This window comes from Hemitrygon akajei, chromosome 27, assembly GCF_048418815.1.
Source record: "Hemitrygon akajei chromosome 27, sHemAka1.3, whole genome shotgun sequence".
NCBI lineage: Eukaryota > Metazoa > Chordata > Chondrichthyes > Myliobatiformes > Dasyatidae > Hemitrygon > Hemitrygon akajei.
This window is the reverse complement of record NC_133150.1, coordinates 8,642,787-8,664,161: the sequence shown is the minus strand read 5'-3', so window position 1 is coordinate 8,664,161 and position 21,375 is coordinate 8,642,787. Positions and strand designations below refer to the sequence as shown.

Here is a 21,375-nt window from a genome sequence, read left to right as displayed (position 1 = left end):
TTCACGAAAGAGATCTTTAAACTTCCTTGTGACTGTAATTCCAAGATAAGTAAATTGATTATGGACTACTTTAAAAGGGAGATCACAAAATATTAGTTCTTGTGCTTCTTTATTAATTGGGAAAAGTTCACTCTCATGTAAGTTGAGTTTATAGCCAGAGATCTGGCTAAACTGGTCAAGAAGTGAAAACATTAGAGGTAAGGATGTAGACGGATTTGAGAGAAAGAGTAATAAGTCATCAGCATAGAGAGAAACTTTATGCTCAACACCCCCTCTCCAAATCCCGGTCAATTCAGGACAATTTCGAAATGCTATCGCCAGAGGTTATATAGCCAAATCAAAGAGAAAGGGACTTAAGGGGCATCCCTGATGGGTGCCACGTTTGAGATTAAATACTTGGGATTTCTGAAAATTAGTTAGAACAGAAGCAGTAGGACACAGGTACAGCAATTGGATCCAAGAGATGAAACTTTGGCCGAGGTCAAATTTTTCTAAGACTGCAAAAAGGTAGTTCCACTCTATACGATCAAATGCTTTCTCCGCATCAAGGGAGATAACACATTCAGGAGTGCCAGTTGGAACTGAGTATAAAATATTAAATAGACGCCGAATATTAAAAAAAGGGAGACAGTTTTTAATAAAGCCTGTTTGGTCATCAGAGATAATGGAGGGAATAATGGTTTCTAATCTATGAGCCAACATTTTAGCTAAGATCTTTACATCAACATTGAGCAGAGAGATCGGCCTGTACGAGGAACACTCTGTTGGGTCTTTGCCCTTTTTTAAAAGAAGAATAATAGATGCCTCATTGAAAGAGGGTGGCAATTTGCCGTAATTAAACGAGTCAGATAATACTGAAAGTAACTGAGGAGAAAGAAGTGAAGAGAATGATTTATAAAATTCCACAGGGAACCCATCAGGTCCAGGAGATTTCCCCGAGGACAGTGCAGAAATTGCAAAAGGTATTTCTTCTGGTGATATAGGCGCATTGAGTTTGGCTTTGAAATCAGATGAAAGTGAGGGGATATTCAGATTCTGCAAAAATTGATCCACAGAGATATTGTCATTCAGAGATTCAGAGGAATAAAGCTGAGAATAAAAATTTTTAAATGCATCATTAATTTCTAAATGATCCGATGTAAAGTCTCCGTTCTCCTTCCGGATCTTTGTAATATGTTGTTTGGCTTTGGAACGCCTCAGCTGATTGGCTAGGAATTTACCAGACTTATCCCCATGAATGTAAAAGCGGCTCTTGCTTTCGAGAAGTTGGCGTTCGACAGGTTGAGTGGACAGAAGGTTAAATTTAGTTTGGAGTTCAACGCGCTTCTTGTATAATTCAGGGTTCTTAGTTTGGGCATATATTTGATCCAAATCTTTAATCTGGTTAATGAGGTCTGCTCAATCTGCATGGGATCTTCTATTGAGATTTGCTGTGTAAGAGATTATTTGACCCCTCAGATATGCTTTCATGGCATCCCAGACAGTCTGGGATGGCACTTCAGGTGATGTATTAGTGTTAAAATAAAAGGTTATCTGATCCTTAATAAATTTTACGAAATCATCATCCGATAATAAAGTTGAATCGAGCCAGTGTTTATTCCTCTGAGGGAGACCAGGAAAGTTCAGAGAGAGGGTAATTGGGGCATGGTCAGAAATCAGTATACTCTGATAGTCACAAGAGTGGGCAAATGGGATAAGTTGGTTATCGAGTAAGAAATAGTCAATTCTAGTGAAGGTATGGTGAACATGTGAGAAAAAAGAATAATCTCTCTCCGTAGGATGGAGGAAACGCCATATATCAGAGATACCAAAATTAGAGAGAAACGATTGAATAGCTAAGGCAGATTTAGTAGGTGATCTGGTAACAGAGGACGATCGGTCCAGTTTAGGATCCAACCAACAGTTGAAGTCACCACCCAGTATAAGAGAGTATGAGTTTAAGTCTGGTAGTGAGGAAAAAAACCGTTCAAAAAAGTTAACATCATCAAAGTTGGGGGCATACAGGTTTGCTAGTGCAACTTTAGTGTTATATAGTTTACCAGAAACAATAATAAAACGGCCATTTGTATCAGATATTTTATTATGGAGTTCAAAAGGAATATTTGAGTTAATAAGAATGGAAACTCCCCTAGCTTTAGCGGCAAAGGATGAATGAAAATGCTGACCCGCCCACCTTGACAGAAGCCGGGAGTTATCAAAACAACGAATATGAGTTTCTTGGAGGAAAGCAATGTCAGCTTTGTGTTGTTTGATATGTGAGAATACCTTCCTCCTTTTAACAGGGTGGTTCAATCCCTTTACATTCCAGCACACGAATTTAAGTGCACTAGCCATTATCAATTACTAATGCATAAAAGGCAGCAGGCATATAAAAAGTCAAGCAGTACAATAGCAGTCTTGGAGCAGAGATGTAAACATAGATTCGTAAGGTCAAAATATAAACATGTCCTAAGCAATAAAGAGATGTTGGAACTGGAAAACCCACCCCACCCGCACAACCCAAAACTAGATGGCTACCAAATCAAGTAGCTAGCTCTACCGAAAAAATTAACCCAAATACAACTTCCAGATCTGTGTCATTAACAACAGTTCCGTATAAATACTATAGCAAATAGTAACTAGTTTATGCACTAGAAAACATAACTACAGATTAGAACACCTTCTGCAGAAATATAAAACTTAATACAGAGAAAATCGGAAGAAAACCAAAACTAACCTACCCGCGAAAAATTATAGAAGAATAAAGTAAGAGAAAGGGGAAAAAAGGTAAGAAAGAAAAAGAAAAAAGAAGAGGAAGGGGAAATTATAAATTCAAGACGAGCATTTATCAACCATTTACAGAGAAGGAAGAAAAAAATTCAGAGGTTAGAAAAAAGGGGTGAAGAAAAGAAAAAAAAAGATAAAATAAATAAATATTTAAAACAAAGGAAAAATAAACCAGCAATTGAACTGTGAACCGACAAACAGGGAGGCCTTCACTAAAGACTTCGAACCTCCAAAACAAGTTAGTTAGTTGTAGAACTCTGTAGGTAAAGTTATACAAGAATAAAAATAGATTACACACACACCAAATCCTGGGAGAGATTGTCAACAGCCCTTAAAGTTTCAATGAATAATGTCTGAGTGATTCAGGTGAATTCCGAGTCCAGAAAAAGTAATTCTACTACGAGGAGTACTTATCCACCATTTTAGGAGATCCAATCGGGTTCCGAAGATGACTGGATAGCCGGAAGACTCGCCACAAACGCTTCAGCTTCCTTCGCTGATTTGAACCACTTGTATTTCCCGGTATTAAGCTTGATTCGTAGATCGGCAGGGTTAAGAAGGGAAGATTTGAAACCACGATCAAAAAGCACTTTCATTGCGCCTTTAAACTCAGCGTGCATCTTTAAGGTCTGGGGTGCAAAATCCTCCACAAAGCGAATGGTTGTATCCTGGAAAGGAAAAGACCCCCTGCGACGCGCCTCCACAATCAGACTGTGTTTTACCTGGTATTGATGGAAACACAAGATTACTGGTCGCGGGCGGGAGCCCAGAATTCCGGGGGGAACGTAAACTCTGTGTGCCCGTTCAAGCTCGGGCGACTTCGGAAGCAAATCTTTCCCGAATATCTCACAGAGAAACTCGGTGAAAAACTTCACGGTTGATCCCTTTTCGGTCGCCTCTGGCAATCCAAGAATTCTGATATTACAGCGTCTGTTGCGATTTTCGAGATCCACCATTTTGGAAAGAAGTTTGTTAGATTTTTCCTCTAAGCTGGAACAGAGAGTCTCCAAGTATCGAACACGACTTTCTAAATCTTCAGAAGTCGAATCGATGCGAGATAAGTGTTCAGCATGTTTGTCCACTTTATCGTTGATCCGATCCAGTTTGTCTTCTGTTTGAAAGTGGTTTTAAATTCCTTTAAGATTTTGTCTCGGAGCTTTCCAAGCGCAACCATCGTCTCGTCCGACGGGGTCATAGCTTCTTTTCTCCCGGGTTTAGAACTCTTGCTAGACATTGTAAGTTAGATATATTCACAGGCAAGTAAGAGATACCGAAATAATTCCTAACTAAGGTTTAAAAAATGGAGACATTTAGTGCAAAGATAGCGACAGTAACGGAACAAAAGTTCGGAGCAGCTAAACAATCGCCATCTTACCGGAAGTCTCCCTAATCCTGATTTTAATGAAGTATAGGTATATGATGTGAGGACTGAGGGCATGTTTTTCCTGTCTGTTGCAAAATGACTCAGGTTCAAAATTAACATTTTCCTTTGTGCAGCTGAAGGTTTGTACCAGTTCGATGCTGCAATAACCACTTCTCAAGAACTGGTCAACTTGCTGTGACATTTTGGTTAGCATAATCACTTATTTTATCCAACTATGAACAATTCTCAGAATAATTTCCCATCTTCCACAATATCTCGTGAATATACAGACATAACCATCTGGCTATGAAAAACAGAAAAATGGCTTCTTTATTGAAGTTCTCTACAGACATTCTAAAACATTTATTTTCACATTAAGATAAAGTGTAATAAAAAACCCAAACTGAAATGGTCCTTCCCTTTCATTTCCAGAATGCTCCCTTCTGGAAATTATTTCCCTACTTGTTTATATACAGATATTACCTATCATCTCATGAGACTCTGCATCCAACATATCATTCTCCACAACTTCCGCCATCTTCAATCGGACCCTATCACTAAGCACATCTTTATCTCCTCACCACTCTGCACTTTCTTGAGGGATCGCTCGCTCTGATTCCCTTGTCCATTCATCCCTCCCCACTAATCTCCTTCCCTAGCACATACCCCTGCAGGCGAGAAAAATGGTGCACCTGTCCATTCACTTCCTCCCTCAAGTCCATTCCAGGTGAGCCAACACTTCACCTGTGAATCTGTTGGGGCTGTCTACTGTATCTGGAGTTTCCAATGCAGCCTCCTCTACAGTGGTGAGAACTGATAAAAAATTGGGGAACCAGTTTGTCGAGCACCTCCACTCCATACTCAAGAAGTGGAACTTTCTGGCCAACCATTTTAATTCTTAACCTGATTTCCATTCTGACATGTCAGTCCATGGCCTCCTCTTTTGCCATGATTAGGCCACTCTTAGTTGGAGGAGTAGCACCTCATATTTGGTCCGGGTAGCCTCTAGCCTGATGGCCTAAACATCAATTTCACCAACCTCTGGTAGATTTTCTCTTCCCCTTTCCCTCTATTCCCCACTCTGGCCTCTTTCCTCTTCTCCTCTCCTGCCTATCACCCACCCCTGTTGCCTCCCCTTTCTCCCATGGCCCACTCTCCTCTCCTATCAGATTCCTTCTTCGGCCCTTCGACTTTGCCACCTATAGCCTCCCAGCTTCCTTCTTCATCTCCCTGCTCCCACCAACCTTGCTTCAACCATCGTCTTCTACCTTGTTCTCCTTTCCCTCTCCCCCACTTTTTCATTCTGGCTTCTTCCCCCTTTCTTTCCAATCCTGAAACATCAACTGTTTATTCATTTCTATAGATGCTGCCTGACCTGCTGAATTTTGTGTGTGTGTTGCTTTGTATTTCCAGCATCTGTAGAATCTCTTGTGTTCGCTTGTCTTGCAAAAGCATTTCACAGATAATCTGCAATGGTCAATTGTGGTCTATTGTTTTTATCCCTTTTGACTTTAGCACAAGAGGTTGCATCTCATTTCTTTTAGCTCACGGCAATAACTTTGAAGATGTGTAAGCACTGGTCCAACACCTTTTCTTACACAATGGCAACTTGCCCTTCAAGCAGATGTGCCCTTGATTGGTGATTTAATCGTTTCCTGATTGTACATCAGAAGTGTGGGTGCAATTCATGCAAAACAAAGACTTCTGAGTCACCAAAACCCTACTGCTAGAATTGGCACACTGGTGTGGACAATGGCATTATTACAGGCAAGAAAATTTAATGAATGAGAACTTATAGCAGCAGATATCTAATCAAAGCCAATAACAATTCACTACATGTTACTTAACACATGGTTAAAAACCAACATTTAAATTATAAGCAACAACAAAGCAGTTTTTGAAATTTATTTTCATTTACACATATACAGATTCATATAGCATCATCTTAGATTTCAAAATGCAGCGTACACATTCCAAAAATGTCACTGATTGCCATTACTAGGTCCAGCCTGATGCCAGTCCCAACTTTGCATGGAAACCAACCCTACACCAGTTTCAGTAAACATTTTATCTTCAATAAAAAGCAAAACTATGGAAATTTCAATAAAACTATACTTTATACTGTACAAGTGAATCTGAAAGCTTATCAGTCAGCACAGCAGCTCTAAAATTCCTTTAGATCATAAAACCCTTACCATATTGTGTAAAATCACCTGAGTTGAGATCAACGTACGCACAGTAAATTATTAGTCCTGAGAATAGACTGATATAGTCTGTGAGTAGTTTATGTTTGGCTCCCAGGATTTTACTGGACAAGACTAGATACCAAATCACAGTTTGTACGTTCCTGTGTGTGGCACTTGTTTCCTGGTCCTCACTGCTATTGGCCATTATCAGTCATCACTGTATCTTGTGTAATTCCCTCATGTTGAATTGCTGCTGTTGCCATGCCAATAGCTTCCTCCAAAGTCTGCTGTTCCTCCAGCTAGAGACAAAGAAAGACAGGATGATCACAAAAATCAGGTGAGATAAGGGAGTTAGTTTCTGGTGATTTAAATAGTACCATACTGTTTAAAATCACAACCAAAGTGATGATAGACACAGCAAATTATTATTCCTACGAATAGACTGATTTAACATGTTAGTAGCTTGTGTTTGGCCCCCAAGATTTTACTGGACAAGACTAGGTAGCAACACATACACTCAGTGGTCACTTTATTAGGAACAGCTGCACATCTGCACATTCATGCAACTATCTAATCAACCAATCATGTAGCAACAATGCATAAAAGCATGCAGACATGGTCAAAGGATTGAGATGAAACATCAGAACGGGGAAGTAATGCGACCCAAGTGGTTTTGACAGTGAAATAATTGTTGGTGCCAGACGGGATGATTTGATTATCTCAGAAACCGCTGATCTCTTGGGATTTTCCTGCCCGACTGTCTCTAGAGTTTACAGGGAATGGTGTGAAGAACAAAAACATCCAGTGAGTGGCAGTCCTGTGGGTGAAAGTGCCTGTTAGTGAGAGGTCAGAGGAGAATGGCCAGACTGGTTCAAGCTGACAGGAAGGCGACAGTAACTCAAATAACCACACGTTACAACCGTGGTGTGCCAAAGAGTTTCTCTGAAAGAACGACACGTCGAACTTGAAGTGAATGGGCTACAGAAGCAGAAACACCTAGTGATCACTTTATAAGCACAGGAGGCACCTAATGAAGTAGCCACTGAGTGTAGATTACCCAAGCAGTGCAATCAGAATGTTAAAAATGACCTCAGCTAGAGATCTGTGACACCACATCAAAAAGAGATATCACCAGAGAAAGAATCCCAAGGAGATTTATGGGGCTTTTCTCTTTGCAACAAACACTGATGGAGGGTTTAAATGCACAAAAGATACGAGAAGGTTTGTAAACTGAAAAGACCATCAGTGGAAGGATTAGCAAAGAATTGATCCAAATAAAAACACTAAATGAGTGCTGGATGTCTGAAAAATATCAATTCCTGAAAGGAGGGGAGAATGGAACATGGAAGAAATGGAAGGAGGAAGGCAGCAGAGGTAGGTGAGAAAAAGAGAAGGGATGAAAGGATAACCAGAATGGGAAATGGATAAAATAGAGACAAAGGGGAGAGAGGAACATGCAAGGAAACATGCTATCTTAGGTCTGGTTCTGTACAACGAAACAGGTAAAATTAATAATCTTGTATTAGGGATCCTCTTGGAAAGAGTGATCACAGTATGATTGAACTTCTCATACAAATGAGAACTTCTCATGCAATAGTTTGATTTAAAAGCAGTGTATTATGCCTAAACAAAGGAGACTACAACTGAATGAGGGAAGAGTTGGCTATTGTAGACTGGGGACACAGACTATACGGCAAAACAGTTGAAGAACAGTAGAAGACTTACAAAGAGACTTTTCACAGTGCTCAACAAAAATAGAATCCAGTTAACAGCAAGGACATAAGGGTGTGGAGAGCTAGTCTTGGTTAACAAGGGAAATAAAGGAAGGCATCAAACTAAAAGTTGGCAGGTTAGTGGGAAACCAGAAGATTGGGAAAACTTAAAAAGCAACAGAACCACTAAGGAAGCAATATGGAAGACAGATTATGAAAGTAAATTTGCACAAAATCTGAAAACAAGAAGTAAAAGTATTTATAATCATATAAAGCAGAAAAGGGTGGCTAAAGTGATCAGAGATCCCTTGGAAAAGTGAAAAAGGAGAATTAATATTCCACAAAAGGCCAACGCTTTGAATATCAATTTTTGTTGTTGTGTGAAGGGCACATCTAACTTGTCAAAGAGAGATGTTATGGATGCGGTGTGAGTTGAGAGCTTCGATACAATTGCTGTCATTAAAGAGGTATTGCCGAGAGAACCAGCAGACCTAAAGGTAAACAAGTCTCCTGGTCCTTAGGGAAAGCATTCCAGGAGACTGGAAGTAATGATGTTATAGAGAAGGCGTTTGTGATAATTTACCAAAATTATCTGGACTCTGATCAAGTCCTGGCAGATTGGAAGACAGTAAATGTCTCACCTCTATTTAAGAAAGCATGTAGGCAAAAGGCAGGTAACCATAGCCCAGTTAAATTAATGTCTCTAGTCAGGAAAATGCTTGAAACTATCTCTTAGGCAAGAATTTCGAGACATCTGGATCGAAGTTGTTTCATTAGGCAGGCATAGCATGGATTCAGGAAGGGCAAGCCCTGTTTGACAAGTTTACCAGAATCTAAAAAGTGCCGTAATTAGAGGGGGACAGGCAGATGGTGGATATTTCCAGAAAGCATTCAATAAGGTGCTGCATAAAAGGCATATCCATAAGATAAGGATGCATGAAGTTGCTGCTCAACACACTCAAAACGTTGTAGGAGATCAGCAAGTCAGGCAGCATTGATGGAGGGGAAGGCACAAATCACGTTTCGGGCCAAAGCCCTTCATTCAGTCCCGATGAAAGGACTCAGCTCAAAACGTCAACCGTTTAATCCCCTCCACAGACGCTGCCTGACTTGCTGAGTTCCTCCAGTGTGTGTGGTGCTTAAGAATTCCAACATGTGTAAAATCCCTTGTGTTTATGGAGTTGGGATAATGTACCAGCATGGATAGGAGATTGGTTAACTAAATGAAGGCAGAGAATTTGGATAAATGTTTGGGAATCAGTAGTGAGCAGAGTGCAGCAGGGATCAGTGCTGGACCCACAAATATTCACAATATATATTAACCATTTGGAAAAGGGAACCGGGTGCAGTGCATCGAAGTTTGCCAAATATGCTAAATTGAGTGGAAAAGCAAATTATGCAAAGGAAGTTGAGTGCGTGTAGAGAGAGAAAGTTAAGTCTGTAGGAAGGTATAGTTAAGTTAGGAGAGTCTGTAGGAAGGTATAGTTAAGTTAGGAGAGTCTGTAGAGATATAGTTAAGTGAGTGGACAAGCGATGGCAGATGGAGTTCAATGCTGTCCACTTTGGAAGGAAAAATAGAAGATCAGATTATTATTTAAATGGTGAAAGATTGCACTGTGCTACTGTTCAGAGGGACTTAGTAGTTGTGCATGGATCGCAAAAGGTTGGTTTGCAAGTGTAACAGATTATCAAGAAGACAAATACAGTGCTGTCCTTTATTCAACACACACAAAATGCTGGAGGAACTCAGCGGGCCAGGCAGTATCTATGGAAAAAAGTACGTATAGTTAACGTTTTGGGCCAAAACCCTTCAGTAGGACTGGAGAAAGAAAAGGTTTAGTAGAATTTAAAAGAAAAGTAGATTTAAAAGGTGGGGGGTGAGGGGAAAGAGAAATACAAGGTGATAAGTGAAACCCGGAGGGGGAGGGATGAAGTAAAGAGCTGAGAAGTTGATTGGGGAAAGAGACGAAAGCCATGGAAGAAAGAGAAAGGGGGAAGGAGCACCAGAAGCATGAGATGAGGTGAGAGAGGGAATAAGGGATGGGAAATGGAGAAGGGGGGGGGGGTTTGAGGGGCATTACTGGAAGCTTGCGAAATCAATATTCATATCATCAGGCTGGAGGCTACCCAAATGGAACAGAAGGTGTTGTTCCTCCAAACTAAGTGTAGTCTCATCATGACAGTGGAAGAGGCCATGGATGGACATATTGGAATGTGAATAGGAAATGGAATTAAAATGGGTGGCCACAGGGAGATCCCGCTTGTTCTGGTGGACGAAGTGTAGATGCTTGGCGAAGTGATCTCCAAACTACGTCGGGTCTCACTGATGTACAGGAGGCCACACTAGGAGCACCAGACACAGTATACGACCACAACAGACTCACGGGTGAAGTGTCACCTCACCTGGAAGGACTGTTCAGGGCCCTGGATGGTAGTGAGGAGGTGTAGGAGCAGGTGTAGCACTTGTTCCGCTTGCAAGGATAAGTGCCAGAAGGGAGATCAGTGGGGAATGATGAATGGACAAGGGTGTCACGTAGGGAGTGATCCCTGCAGATAGCAGAAAGTTGGGAGGAGGGAAAGATGTGTTTGGTGGTGGGGTCCAGCTGGAGGTGGCGGAAATTTTGGAGAATTATGTGCTGAACACGGAGCCTAGTGGGGTGTTGGGAAGATGGGGTAAGAGCAGACGTGCGTGAAATGGAAGAGATGCAGTTGAGGGCAGTGTTGATGGTGGAAGCCCCTTTCTTTGAAAAAGGAGGACATCTCCTTCATTCTAGAATGAAAAGCCTCAGCCTACAAGAAGTAGGCTGGGACGAGGTGTAGTTGAGGTAGCTGTGAGAGTATGTGGGTTTGCAATAGATATCCGTGGATAAGTTGTCTCCAGAGATAGAGACAGTGAGATTGAGAAAGGGGAGGGAGGTGTCGGAAATGGACCAGGTGAATTTGAGGGCAGGGTGGAAGTTGGAGGCAAGGTGGATGAAGTTGATAAGTTCAGCATGGGTGCAGGAAGCAGCACCAATGCAGATGTTGACGTAGCGTAGGAAAAGTGCAGGATGGTCACCGGTGTAGGCTTGGAACACAGACTGTTCCAGGTGGCTGGCACAGCTGGGACCCATGCGAGTGCCCATCGCTACCCTTTCTGTCTGAAGGAAGTGGGAGGAGCCAAAGGAGAAATTATTTAGAGTGAGGACTAGTTCCACAAGGCGGAGGAGAGTGGTGGTGGAGAGGAACTGGTTGGGCCTGGTGTCCAGAAAGAAACGGAGAGCTTTGAGGGCTTCCTGGTGGGGGATGGAGCTGTATAGGGACTGGACATCCATAGTGAAAATAAGATGATGGGGGCCAGAGAATTGAAATCATTGAAAAGATCAAGACCGTGTGAAGTGTCAGGGATGTAGGCAGAAAGGGAATGAACTAGGGGATAAAACAGAGTCGAGGTAGGCTGATATGAGTTAAGTGGGACAGGAACAAGCTGAGACAATGGGTCCACCTGGACAAGCGGGTTTGTGGATCTTGGGTAGGAGATAGCAATGGGAGGTGCAGCATGTGGGAACTATGAGGTTGGTGGTGGTGGATGGGAGAACCCCAGAGTTAATAAGGTTGGTGATGGCGTGGGAGAAACGGCCTGGTGCTCCTTTGTGGGGTTCATTTCTAGAGGGATTGTTTTTAAGAAGAGGGAGATTACGCTGTAACTGTCCAGGATACTGTGCAGTTGTGGCATAACCATCCCGCTTGCTCTGATGTCTTATGATACTGGTGAGGCTGCATCTGAAGTACTGCATGCAGTTCTGGTCTCCTTACTTTGCCTGGGACCAAACTCACTGGAATTCAGAAGAGTGAAAGGGTATCATAAATAAATCTAAAAAAAAATCATGAAAGGGCAAGATAAGGTAGAGACAAGAAAGTTGTTTCTACTGGGAGGTGAGAATGGAATAGGGGGAGAGAGCCACTAGATAAGGGAGTAGATTTAGAATGGAGATGAGGAGGGAACTGCTTATACCAGAGAGTGGTGAATCTGTAAAATTCTCTGCCCAGGGAAGGAGGAGAGACGAGCATATTAAATATACTTAAAACACAGTTAGACAGACTTTTGCAGAGTAGGTGAATTAGAACACTGGGGAAACAGGCAGGTAAATGGAGCAGAGTTCACAGCCACGGCAGCCATGACCTTACTGAATGGTGGAGCAGGCGTGACAGGCCAGATGTTCTACTCCTGTTCTATTTCTTATGTCCCTATAACTTCTCTCTTCTGATTGATTTGCCTCATCTTACATTCACCCAACTCAGAGTAGTAACAGTAGTTGATGTAGTTTCATTTTCCTGCTTGGAGCAAACTCGACGAGTGTGAATGCAATTGAGTCATGATGCAACCGGATTGTTAAACACTATTGGCTTTGAATGTAGCTCCACTATAATTTCAAATGGAGCTTACATCTACTGGGCTTTGTTATCAAATCTCACTGAAGCATACTTGAGATGTTCTCAAAATAGTTAGTCCTTATATGCAAGAGTCAGACTCGCAATGGTCAACATAAATCAATTGATACAAAAACTCTAAGTCAGTGACCAGGTCTCTCGCTCTGAGTTTGGCTTTGCGGCTCGAAAGGGAAGGGTGGGGAGGAAGAGGAGAGCAGTGGTGATAGGAGATTCAATAGTTACGGAACAGACACGAGATTCCGTTTACGTGAAAGAGACACCCAGATGGTATGTTGCGTCCCGGGTGACAGGGTCAGGGATGTCTCAGATCAGGTCCACAGTATTCTTAACAGGGAGGGTGAGTAGCCAGAAGTTGCAGTACAGGTAGTCCCCGAGTTACAAACGTCCGACTTACGGACAACTCGTACTTGCGAACCGAGGAAGGAGAACGCCGTCTGCCATTTTAAGTCAGATTGCGACGCCCTCCGCCATTTTAAGTCGGACTGCAAAGCCGTACGCCATTTTAAGTCAGACTGCGAAGCTGTACGCCATTTTAAGTCGTTGCCATTGACACTGTGTTGAGTGTTTAACTTTGTATTTGGCTTAAATTTTTCTTAGTAAGATTCATCCTGACCCCCACCCCCCGTTCCGGTCGGATGGTGGTGCAGTGAGATCAGCACTGGGCTCGAGAATGGAGGTTCGATCCAGTGACAGTCCGCTCCCGTGCCAGGTTGATGTCGATCCAGTGACTCCCGTACCATCCGTGCCGGGTTGTTGTCGAGCTCGCAACTCGACCTCGTAAAAAAAAACACTGCCACCTCCAGTTTAAATACCCACGCGGAATATTGTGGAGGATCAAATGCCCAAACCCAGCACAGCCCCCACTTGTCCCATTTAGCCTGTTTCAGTGCGGTGGTCGTTAGGACCCAGCGGACCTCGGGAGCCGGTACAGCTCGGGACCCTCCACCCACAGAGTTTCTGTTCCATTGACGGGATGCGATCGCGATTGAAAATAAAGTGGAAATAATAAAGCGTTTGGAAAGAGGTGAAACGCTATCAGTCATTGGAAAAGCAGTAGGCTACAGTCAGTCAACGATCGGAACAATTTTAAAGGATAATGGATAAAGTGAGAATAATAGAGCATGTGAAAGACCCTGCCCCAATGAAAGTTACAATTATTACTAAGCAACACAGTGGTTTAATTATTGGAGTACATACGTTTTATATGCATGGAAAGGAAAAATATATACTATATATTAAGACAAACGTTTGATGAACTGACGTTAAATAATACCGTAAATAATACTTGTTTCGACTTACATACAAATCCGACTTAAAGACGGACTCAGGAATGGAACTTGTACGTAACCCGGGGACTGTCTGTACATATTGATACCAATGACATAGCTAGCAAAAAGGATGAGGTCCTGAAGAGCAAATATAGGGAGCTAGGTAGGAAGCTAAAAAGCGGGAACTCAAGGATAGTAATCTCTAGATTGCTGCCTATTCTACATGGCAGTGAGAGTAAGAATAGGATGATTTGCTAGGTGAATGTGCGGCTGAAAAATTGGTACAGGGTTTCAAAGCTGTGGATCATTGCCTGGACAGAAGGGATGGGTTACATCTGAACATGAAAGGGACCAATACCCCGTGTGCAGGTGTGGGAGAGCAGCTGGGGATGGTTCAAAGTAAGCTGCAGGGGGATGAGAACCAGAGAGGTAAGCCGGAGGATGGAGCACTTGGTGTAAAGGTAGATGCAGCATATAGACAGACTCTGAGGAAGTGGATAGGGAATTAATACAGTCAGTTGGATGGGTTAAAATATGTCTACTTTAATGCGCAAAGTATCAGGAAGAAGGGTGATAAACTTAGAGCATGGATCATTACACAGAATTACGATGTTGTGGCCACTACAGAGATTCAGCTGTCACAAGGGCAGGAGAGGCTGCTGGATGTTCTAAAGGGACTGGAAGGGAGGTAAAAGAGGAGGGGAGTGGCATTGCTAATTAGGGATAGTATCATAGCTGCAGAAAGGGAGGATGTTGTGTAGAGATCAGAATCAGAAGCAGACTGAATATCACTGGCATATGTCATGAAATTTGTTGTTTTGTGGGTGCAGTGCATAATAATATAAACTATATATAAAAATTAAATTAATTGTGCAAAAAGAGGGTTAAAAAAAAGAAATAAGTTGTGAGGCAGTGCACGTGGGTTCATTGGCCATTTGGAAATCTGATGGTGGAGGGGAAGAAGCTGTTCCTGAAACATTGAGTGAGTGTCTTCAGGCTCCTGTGCTGCCTCCTTGTTGGATCCAGTGTATGTGGAAGTCAGAAACAGGAAGGGAACAGGGACTCTATTGGGAGAATTCTATAGACCTCCCAACAGCAGTAAAGACACTGAGAAGCAGATCAGTGGGCAGATTTTAGAAAGGTGCAAAAATAACAGGATTATTAATCATCATGGGTTTCTTAAAATAAATCATGGTGACTTCAACTTCCCTGATTGGCACCTCCTCAGTGCAAAAGGTTTATATGGGGCAGAATTTGTTAGGTGTGTCCAGGAAGGATTCCTGACTCAATACAAGGACTGGCCAACTAACTGGATCTAGTACTAAGAACTGAACCTGATCAGGTGACAGATCTCTCAGTGGGTGAGCATTTCAGAGGTAATGACCACAACTCACTGACCTTTGGACAAGGATAGGAGCAGAGAGTACAGGGAAGTTTAACTGGGGGAGATTGAACTATGATGCTACTGGGCAGGAATTTGGGAGTGTAAACGGGGAAAAGATGTTCTCAGGGAAATGCACAATGGAAATGTGGAGGTTGTTTAGGGAGCACTAGCATGGGGTTCTGGATAGGTTTGTCCCTTTGAGGCAGGGAAAGTGAAGGAACCATGAGATGTGGATCACCTAGTAGAAAATCATATTGAATGTTTACAAAGGAAGGATCAAGCAAGGCTCTTGAAATTTATAAGGAAGTGAGGAGGGAGCTTAGGAGAGCTACAGGGGGACGTGAGAAAACCTTGGCGAGTAGGGTTAAGGAAAATTCCAAGTCATTCTACACATAGGTGTAGAACAGGAGAATGATTAGAGTGAGGATAAGGCTGCTCAGGAAACATGCCTGGAGTCGGAGGAGGTAGGAGAGGTCCTTAATGCATATATTGTGTCAGTATTTACCAGCGAGAAGAACCTGGAGGAATGTGAGGTCGGTGTAGAACATGCTGGAACATGTCAAGCTTAAGAAAAAAGATGTGTAGGAACATTTGAAATACATTAGGATAGATAGGTTCCTGGGACTAGATGGGATATACCGCAGGTTACTAAGTAAAATGTGGGAAGAGATTGATATGTCTTTGGCGATGATCTTTTCGTCCTCACTGGTCACAGGGGTAGTACCAGAAGACTGGAGATGGTATATATTATTCCTTTATTCAAGAAAGGTAACAGGCATAATCCTAGGAATTATAGACTGGTGAGTTTTACATTAGTGGTGGTCAAATTATTAGAGAGGATTCTTAGAGACAGGAATGAGCATTTGGAGAAGCATAGTGTGATTTGGAATGGTCAGCATGGCTTTGTGAGAGACAGAGTGATTGAATTCTTCAAGGAAGTGGCAAAACAAAATGAAGATAGAACAGTGGATGTGGTGAATATGGATTCTAGTAAAGCATTCAATAGGGTTCCCCATGGTAGGTTCATTCAGAGTGAGGAGGCATGGCATCAAAGGAAACTTGGCTGTGTGGGTTCAGAAACAAGATAAAATCTGCATATGCTGGATATCTGAGCAACACACACAAAATGCTGGAGGAACTCAGCAGGCCAGGCATGGAAAAAAGTACAGTTGACGTTTCAGGCCGAAACCCTTCAAAGCACCCGGTGATAGGTGAAACCTGGAGGGGGAGGGATGAAGTAAAGAGCTGTGAAGTTGATTAGTTAAAGAGACAGAAGGCCATGGAAGAAAGAAAAGGGGGTGATGGATGGGCAAGGAGATAAGGTGAGGGAGGGAAAAGGGGATGTGAAGGGGGGGGCATTACCAGAAGTCTGAGAAATTGACCTAAGTGTGGCCTCATCACAACAATGGAGGAGGCCATGGATGGACATATCGGAATGGAAATGGGAAGTGGAATTAAATGGGTGACCACTGGGACGGTGACTGTTCTGGTGGACGGAGCGTAGATGCTCAGCAAAGCGGTCTCCCAATCTACGTCAAGTCTCACCAGTATACGGGAGGCCACACACGGTGCACCACACACCATAAATGACCCTAACAGACTCACAGGTGAAGTGTCGTCTCACCTAGAAGGATTGTTTAGGGCCCTGAATGGCACCAGGAAATTGCTGGAGCCCTAGGCTCTAAAAATAAACCAGGAAATTATAGCCCGGTGAGCCTGACATCAGTAGCGGGAAAGTTATTGGAAGGTATTCTGAGGGACTGGATATATAAGTATTTGGATAGACAGGGTCTGATTAAGAACAGTCAGCATGGCTTTGTGCGTGATAGTTTGTGCCTAACCAATCTTATAGAGTTTTTCAATGAAGTTATCAGGCAAGTTGATGAAGGCAAGGCAGTGGATGTTGTCTAGATGGACTTCAGCAAGGCATTTGACAAGGTCCCACATTGGAAGCTGGTCAAGAAGGTTGTCACTCAACATTCACAATGAGGTAGTAAATTGGATTAGACATTGGCTTTGTGGGAGAAGCATAACAGTGGTAGTAGAGGGTTGCCTCTCTGACTGGAGGCCTGTGACTAGTGGTGTGTCGCAGGGATTGGTGCTGTGTCCTTTGCTGTTTGTCAACTATATCAATGATCTCAGTGATAATGTGGTTAACTGGATCAGCAAATTTGCGGACGACAGCAAGGTTGGGAATGCAGTGGACAGTGAGGAAGACTATTATACCTTGTAGTGAAATCTGGACCAGCTGGAAAAATGGCAGATGGAATTTAATGCAGACAAGTACATTTCCATAGGACCAACCAGGGTAGGAATTACACAGTGAATGGTAGGGCACTGAGGAGTGTGGTAGAACAAAGCAATGTGGGAATTCAGGTTGGAATTTGTAAATCTAAGTACTAAGTACAGGAGATGGGATTTTATATTGAAGTTGTATAAGACATTGGTGAGGCCTAATTTAGAATTTGCATGCAGTTTTGGTCACCTATCTACAGAACAGATGTAAATAAGATCGAAAGAGTACGGAGAAAATTTACAAGGATGCTGCCAGGTCTGAAGGACCTGAGTTATAAGGGAAGATTGAATAGGTTCGGACTGTATTCTTTGGAATGTAGAAGACTGAGAGGAAAATTGATAGAGGTATATAAAATTATGAGGGATATAAACAGGGTAAATGCTAGCATTGAGGTTGGGTGGAACTACAAACAGTGGGTGAAAGGTGAAAAGCTTAAGGGGAACATGAGGGTTGTGAGTATGTGGAACGAGCTGCCAGCACAAGGTGCATGCAAGATCAATTTCAATGCTAAAGAGAAGTTTGGATAGATACATAGACGGTAAGGATAAGGAGGGCTATGGTCCCAATGCAGGTCAATGGGAGTAGGCAGCTTAAATGGTTCAGCGTGGACTAGATGGGCCGAAAGGCCTGTTTCCGTGCGCACTTTCCTATGGTAGAATGACTCTAGGACAGGATGCAGAGCTGGGCTAAGAAGTGGTAGATGGAGTTCAATCTCAAAAATTGTAAAGAAATACATGTGGAAGGTGGAATCTGAAAGCAGAGTACAGGGTTAATGACAGGATTCTTAGCAGTGTGGAAGGACAGAGGCATCCACAGCAAAGATCCCTTAAAGATGCCACACAAGTTGATAGGGTTTTTAAGAGGTGTATCGTGTGTTAGCCTTCATTAGTTGGGGGACTTGTTCAAGAGCCATGAGGTAATGTTGCAGTTCTATAAAACCACACTTAAGGTAGTTCAGTTCCGATTGCCTCATTACAGAAAAGCTGTGGAGACTTTAGAGTGCAGAGGACATTTATCTCAGTGCTGCCTGGTTTAGAGAACGCATGTCCTATGAGGAGAGGTTCAGCAAGATGGGGCTTTTCTCTTTAAAGCATTAGAGGATGAGAGGTGACCTGACAGAGCTGCGTAAGATGATAAGAGGCATAGATAGAGTGGGTGCCCAGCACCTTTTCTCAGGGTGCCAATGGATAATACAAGAAGGCATCGTTTTAAGGAACTGGAGGGAGTATAGGGGAGATATCAGGAGTAGGTTTGTTTAACACCAAGAGTGGTAAGTGCAAGGAACGCACTGCCAGTGGTGGTGGTAGAGACAGACACATTAGGCACATTTAAGAGACTCTTAGATAGGCACAGGATGAAAGAAAGTGGTGGGCTAAGTGGGAGAGAAGAGTTAGATTGATCTTGGAGTAGGTTAATAGGTGGGAGGGAAGAGTTAGATTGATCTTGGAGTAGGTTAAAAGGTGGGAGGGAAGAGTTAGATTGATCTTGGAGTAGGTTAAAAGGTGGGAGGGAAGAGTTAGATTGATCTTGGAGTAGGTTAAAAGGTGGGAGGGAAGAGTTAGATTGATCTTGGAGTAGGTTAAAAGGTGGGAGGGAAGAGTTAGATTGATCTTGGAGTAGGTTAAAAGGTGGGAGGGAAGAGTTAGATTGATCTTGGAGTAGGTTAAAAGGTGGGAGGGAAGAGTTAGATTGATCTTGGAGTAGGTTAAAAGGTGGGAGGGAAGAGTTAGATTGATCTTGGAGTAGGTTAAAAGGTGGGAGGGAAGAGTTAGATTGATCTTGGAGTAGGTTAAAAGGTGGGAGGGAAGAGTTAGATTGATCTTGGAGTAGGTTAAAAGGTGGGAGGGAAGAGTTAGATTGATCTTGGAGTAGGTTAAAAGGTGGGAGGGAAGAGTTAGATTGATCTTGGAGTAGGTTAATAGGTGGGAGGGAAGAGTTAGATTGATCTTGGAGTAGGTTAAAAGGTGGGAGGGAAGAGTTAGATTGATCTTGGAGTAGGTTAAAAGGTGGGAGGGAAGAGTTAGATTGATCTTGGAGTAGGTTAAAAGGTGGGAGGGAAGAGTTAGATTGATCTTGGAGTAGGTTAAAAGGTGGGAGGGAAGAGTTAGATTGATCTTGGAGTAGGTTAAAAGGTGGGAGGGAAGAGTTAGATTGATCTTGGAGTAGGTTAAAAGGTGGGAGGGAAGAGTTAGATTGATCTTGGAGTAGGTTAAAAGGTGGGAGGGAAGAGTTAGATTGATCTTGGAGTAGGTTAAAAGGTGGGAGGGAAGAGTTAGATTGATCTTGGAGTAGGTTAAAAGGTGGGAGGGAAGAGTTAGATTGATCTTGGAGTAGGTTAAAAGGTGGGAGGGAAGAGTTAGATTGATCTTGGAGTAGGTTAAAAGGTGGGAGGGAAGAGTTAGATTGATCTTGGAGTAGGTTAAAAGGTGGGAGGGAAGAGTTAGATTGATCTTGGAGTAGGTTAAAAGGTGGGAGAGAAGAGTTAGATTGATCTTAGAGTAGGTTAAAAGGTCGGCACAACTTTAGGGGCCGAAGAGCCTGTACTGCTCTATGCTCTAACATCAGTCACCATTAGTCCTGGGGTGAAGGAACAAACTTTTCTTGGAACTTTCCTATTAAATATGAACAAACACAGTCGAACAAAGGCAAAACCTTGGAGAGCATCACAACAGTACTAAAAATACATGGCCTCAGCAATGAACTAACTGGATAAAATAAGCTTCCAAAGCCTTTATTTGTTTTTTTTCCCCACATGTGTTTTTGGTCTTGAATACAGAAACCACATCCAGGTTGAAACATTGAAGTTACCCACCTGTACTGCTATCTGGGTGCCATTGGCAGTAGCTACTAATGCTACCTGCTGATGGTGCTGCACCACTTCTGCCGCATGAAGAGCTGCCAAAGCCGAGTCTCCGGTTACCATCCCATCTGATGTCACTATGGCAACCTGGCAAAACAAAGTTTAAAAATGAAAGTAAGTGCAGGCTGGCTTATATATAAACATTATCAAACCACTAGTTTCATTTCATCTTGTAGAATTTTATTGTAGAATCTTAAAACCAATTATAAATAATTAATATGTAAAGAGGAAAATATTGTGTTGTGACATTGTCCTTCCTGGGTTCACTCCCATACTTCTTTCCTTATTTATGTATTTATTTATTTAAGCAGTACAGCAAATAAGCATGCAGTGCTATCCACGAATAGCATGTCAGTGCTGTAAGAGCTGAGCATGAAATACCCCTATTTAGTTTAGGTAATGTTCCTTATCATTCGATCGCAACACCTTTAAACCTCTTTGCTAACGGTAGGACAAAGAGTTTTCACCAGAAAATCCACCAGCTATTCCCACCCAGATGTAGAGTGAACCACTCATTTGTTCTATCAACAGTGCACTCCTCCCATTTTGCATGTCAGGTCAGACATGGGAAAAATTTAACACTGGGGTCAATTTGATAGTAGGACCCTAACCTGGGTTGAGCTATCCTGCAATTCTGCAATCCTGCAACTCTGGCAATTGGTATTGAGCCTTCTGAGGAAAATAGCAATACCTTTTCCTGCTGATACATTATTTTGCTAATTTAAATGTTAATGACAATTTAGAAAATTACAAATCTGTTAGCAACAAATTATTTTGATTCTAAGAAGTTAAATCTTTCTGAGACTAACATTAGTGACAATCCCTTTCATACAACTTTCTGTAAAATTTCTTTGTATCAACATGTTTTTGCTTTCATGTTGCTTCACTAAAATGTTAATCCAAAATCATTTGAAGTTTTTAAATTGATTATAAATATTGACAATTTTTTCAACTCTAATGGGGAAAAAAGTAGAAGCACATTAAGCAAAAAATGAAGTTGAAAGTTTCTAGTGAATGTTGCAAAACAGGAAAGAAAAATGTTGAAAGTATAGAGAGAAGAAATTTCAGAACTTAGGGCTTTATTACCTAAAGGCACAGCCTCCACAGCA

The 21,375-nt window shown here is 42.3% G+C and overlaps 1 protein-coding gene across 2 annotated transcripts in view; it reads right to left on the bottom strand.

The window, feature by feature from the left end:
• Nucleotides 1–6,020: 6,020 nt before the first annotated feature.
• The window catches only part of LOC140717108 (zinc finger protein 76-like), a 103,033-nt gene continuing 87,678 nt past the window's right edge, over nt 6,021–21,375 (bottom strand). For both annotated transcript variants that reach the window (XM_073030337.1, XM_073030338.1), the window contains 2 exons: nt 20,219–20,353; nt 6,021–6,614 (listed from right to left, as the gene is read on the bottom strand). In XM_073030337.1, coding sequence (XP_072886438.1) covers nt 6,510–6,614; nt 20,219–20,353 — 240 coding nt within the window. In that variant the 3' untranslated portion in view covers nt 6,021–6,509. The remainder of the gene's footprint in view (nt 6,615–20,218; nt 20,354–21,375) is intronic.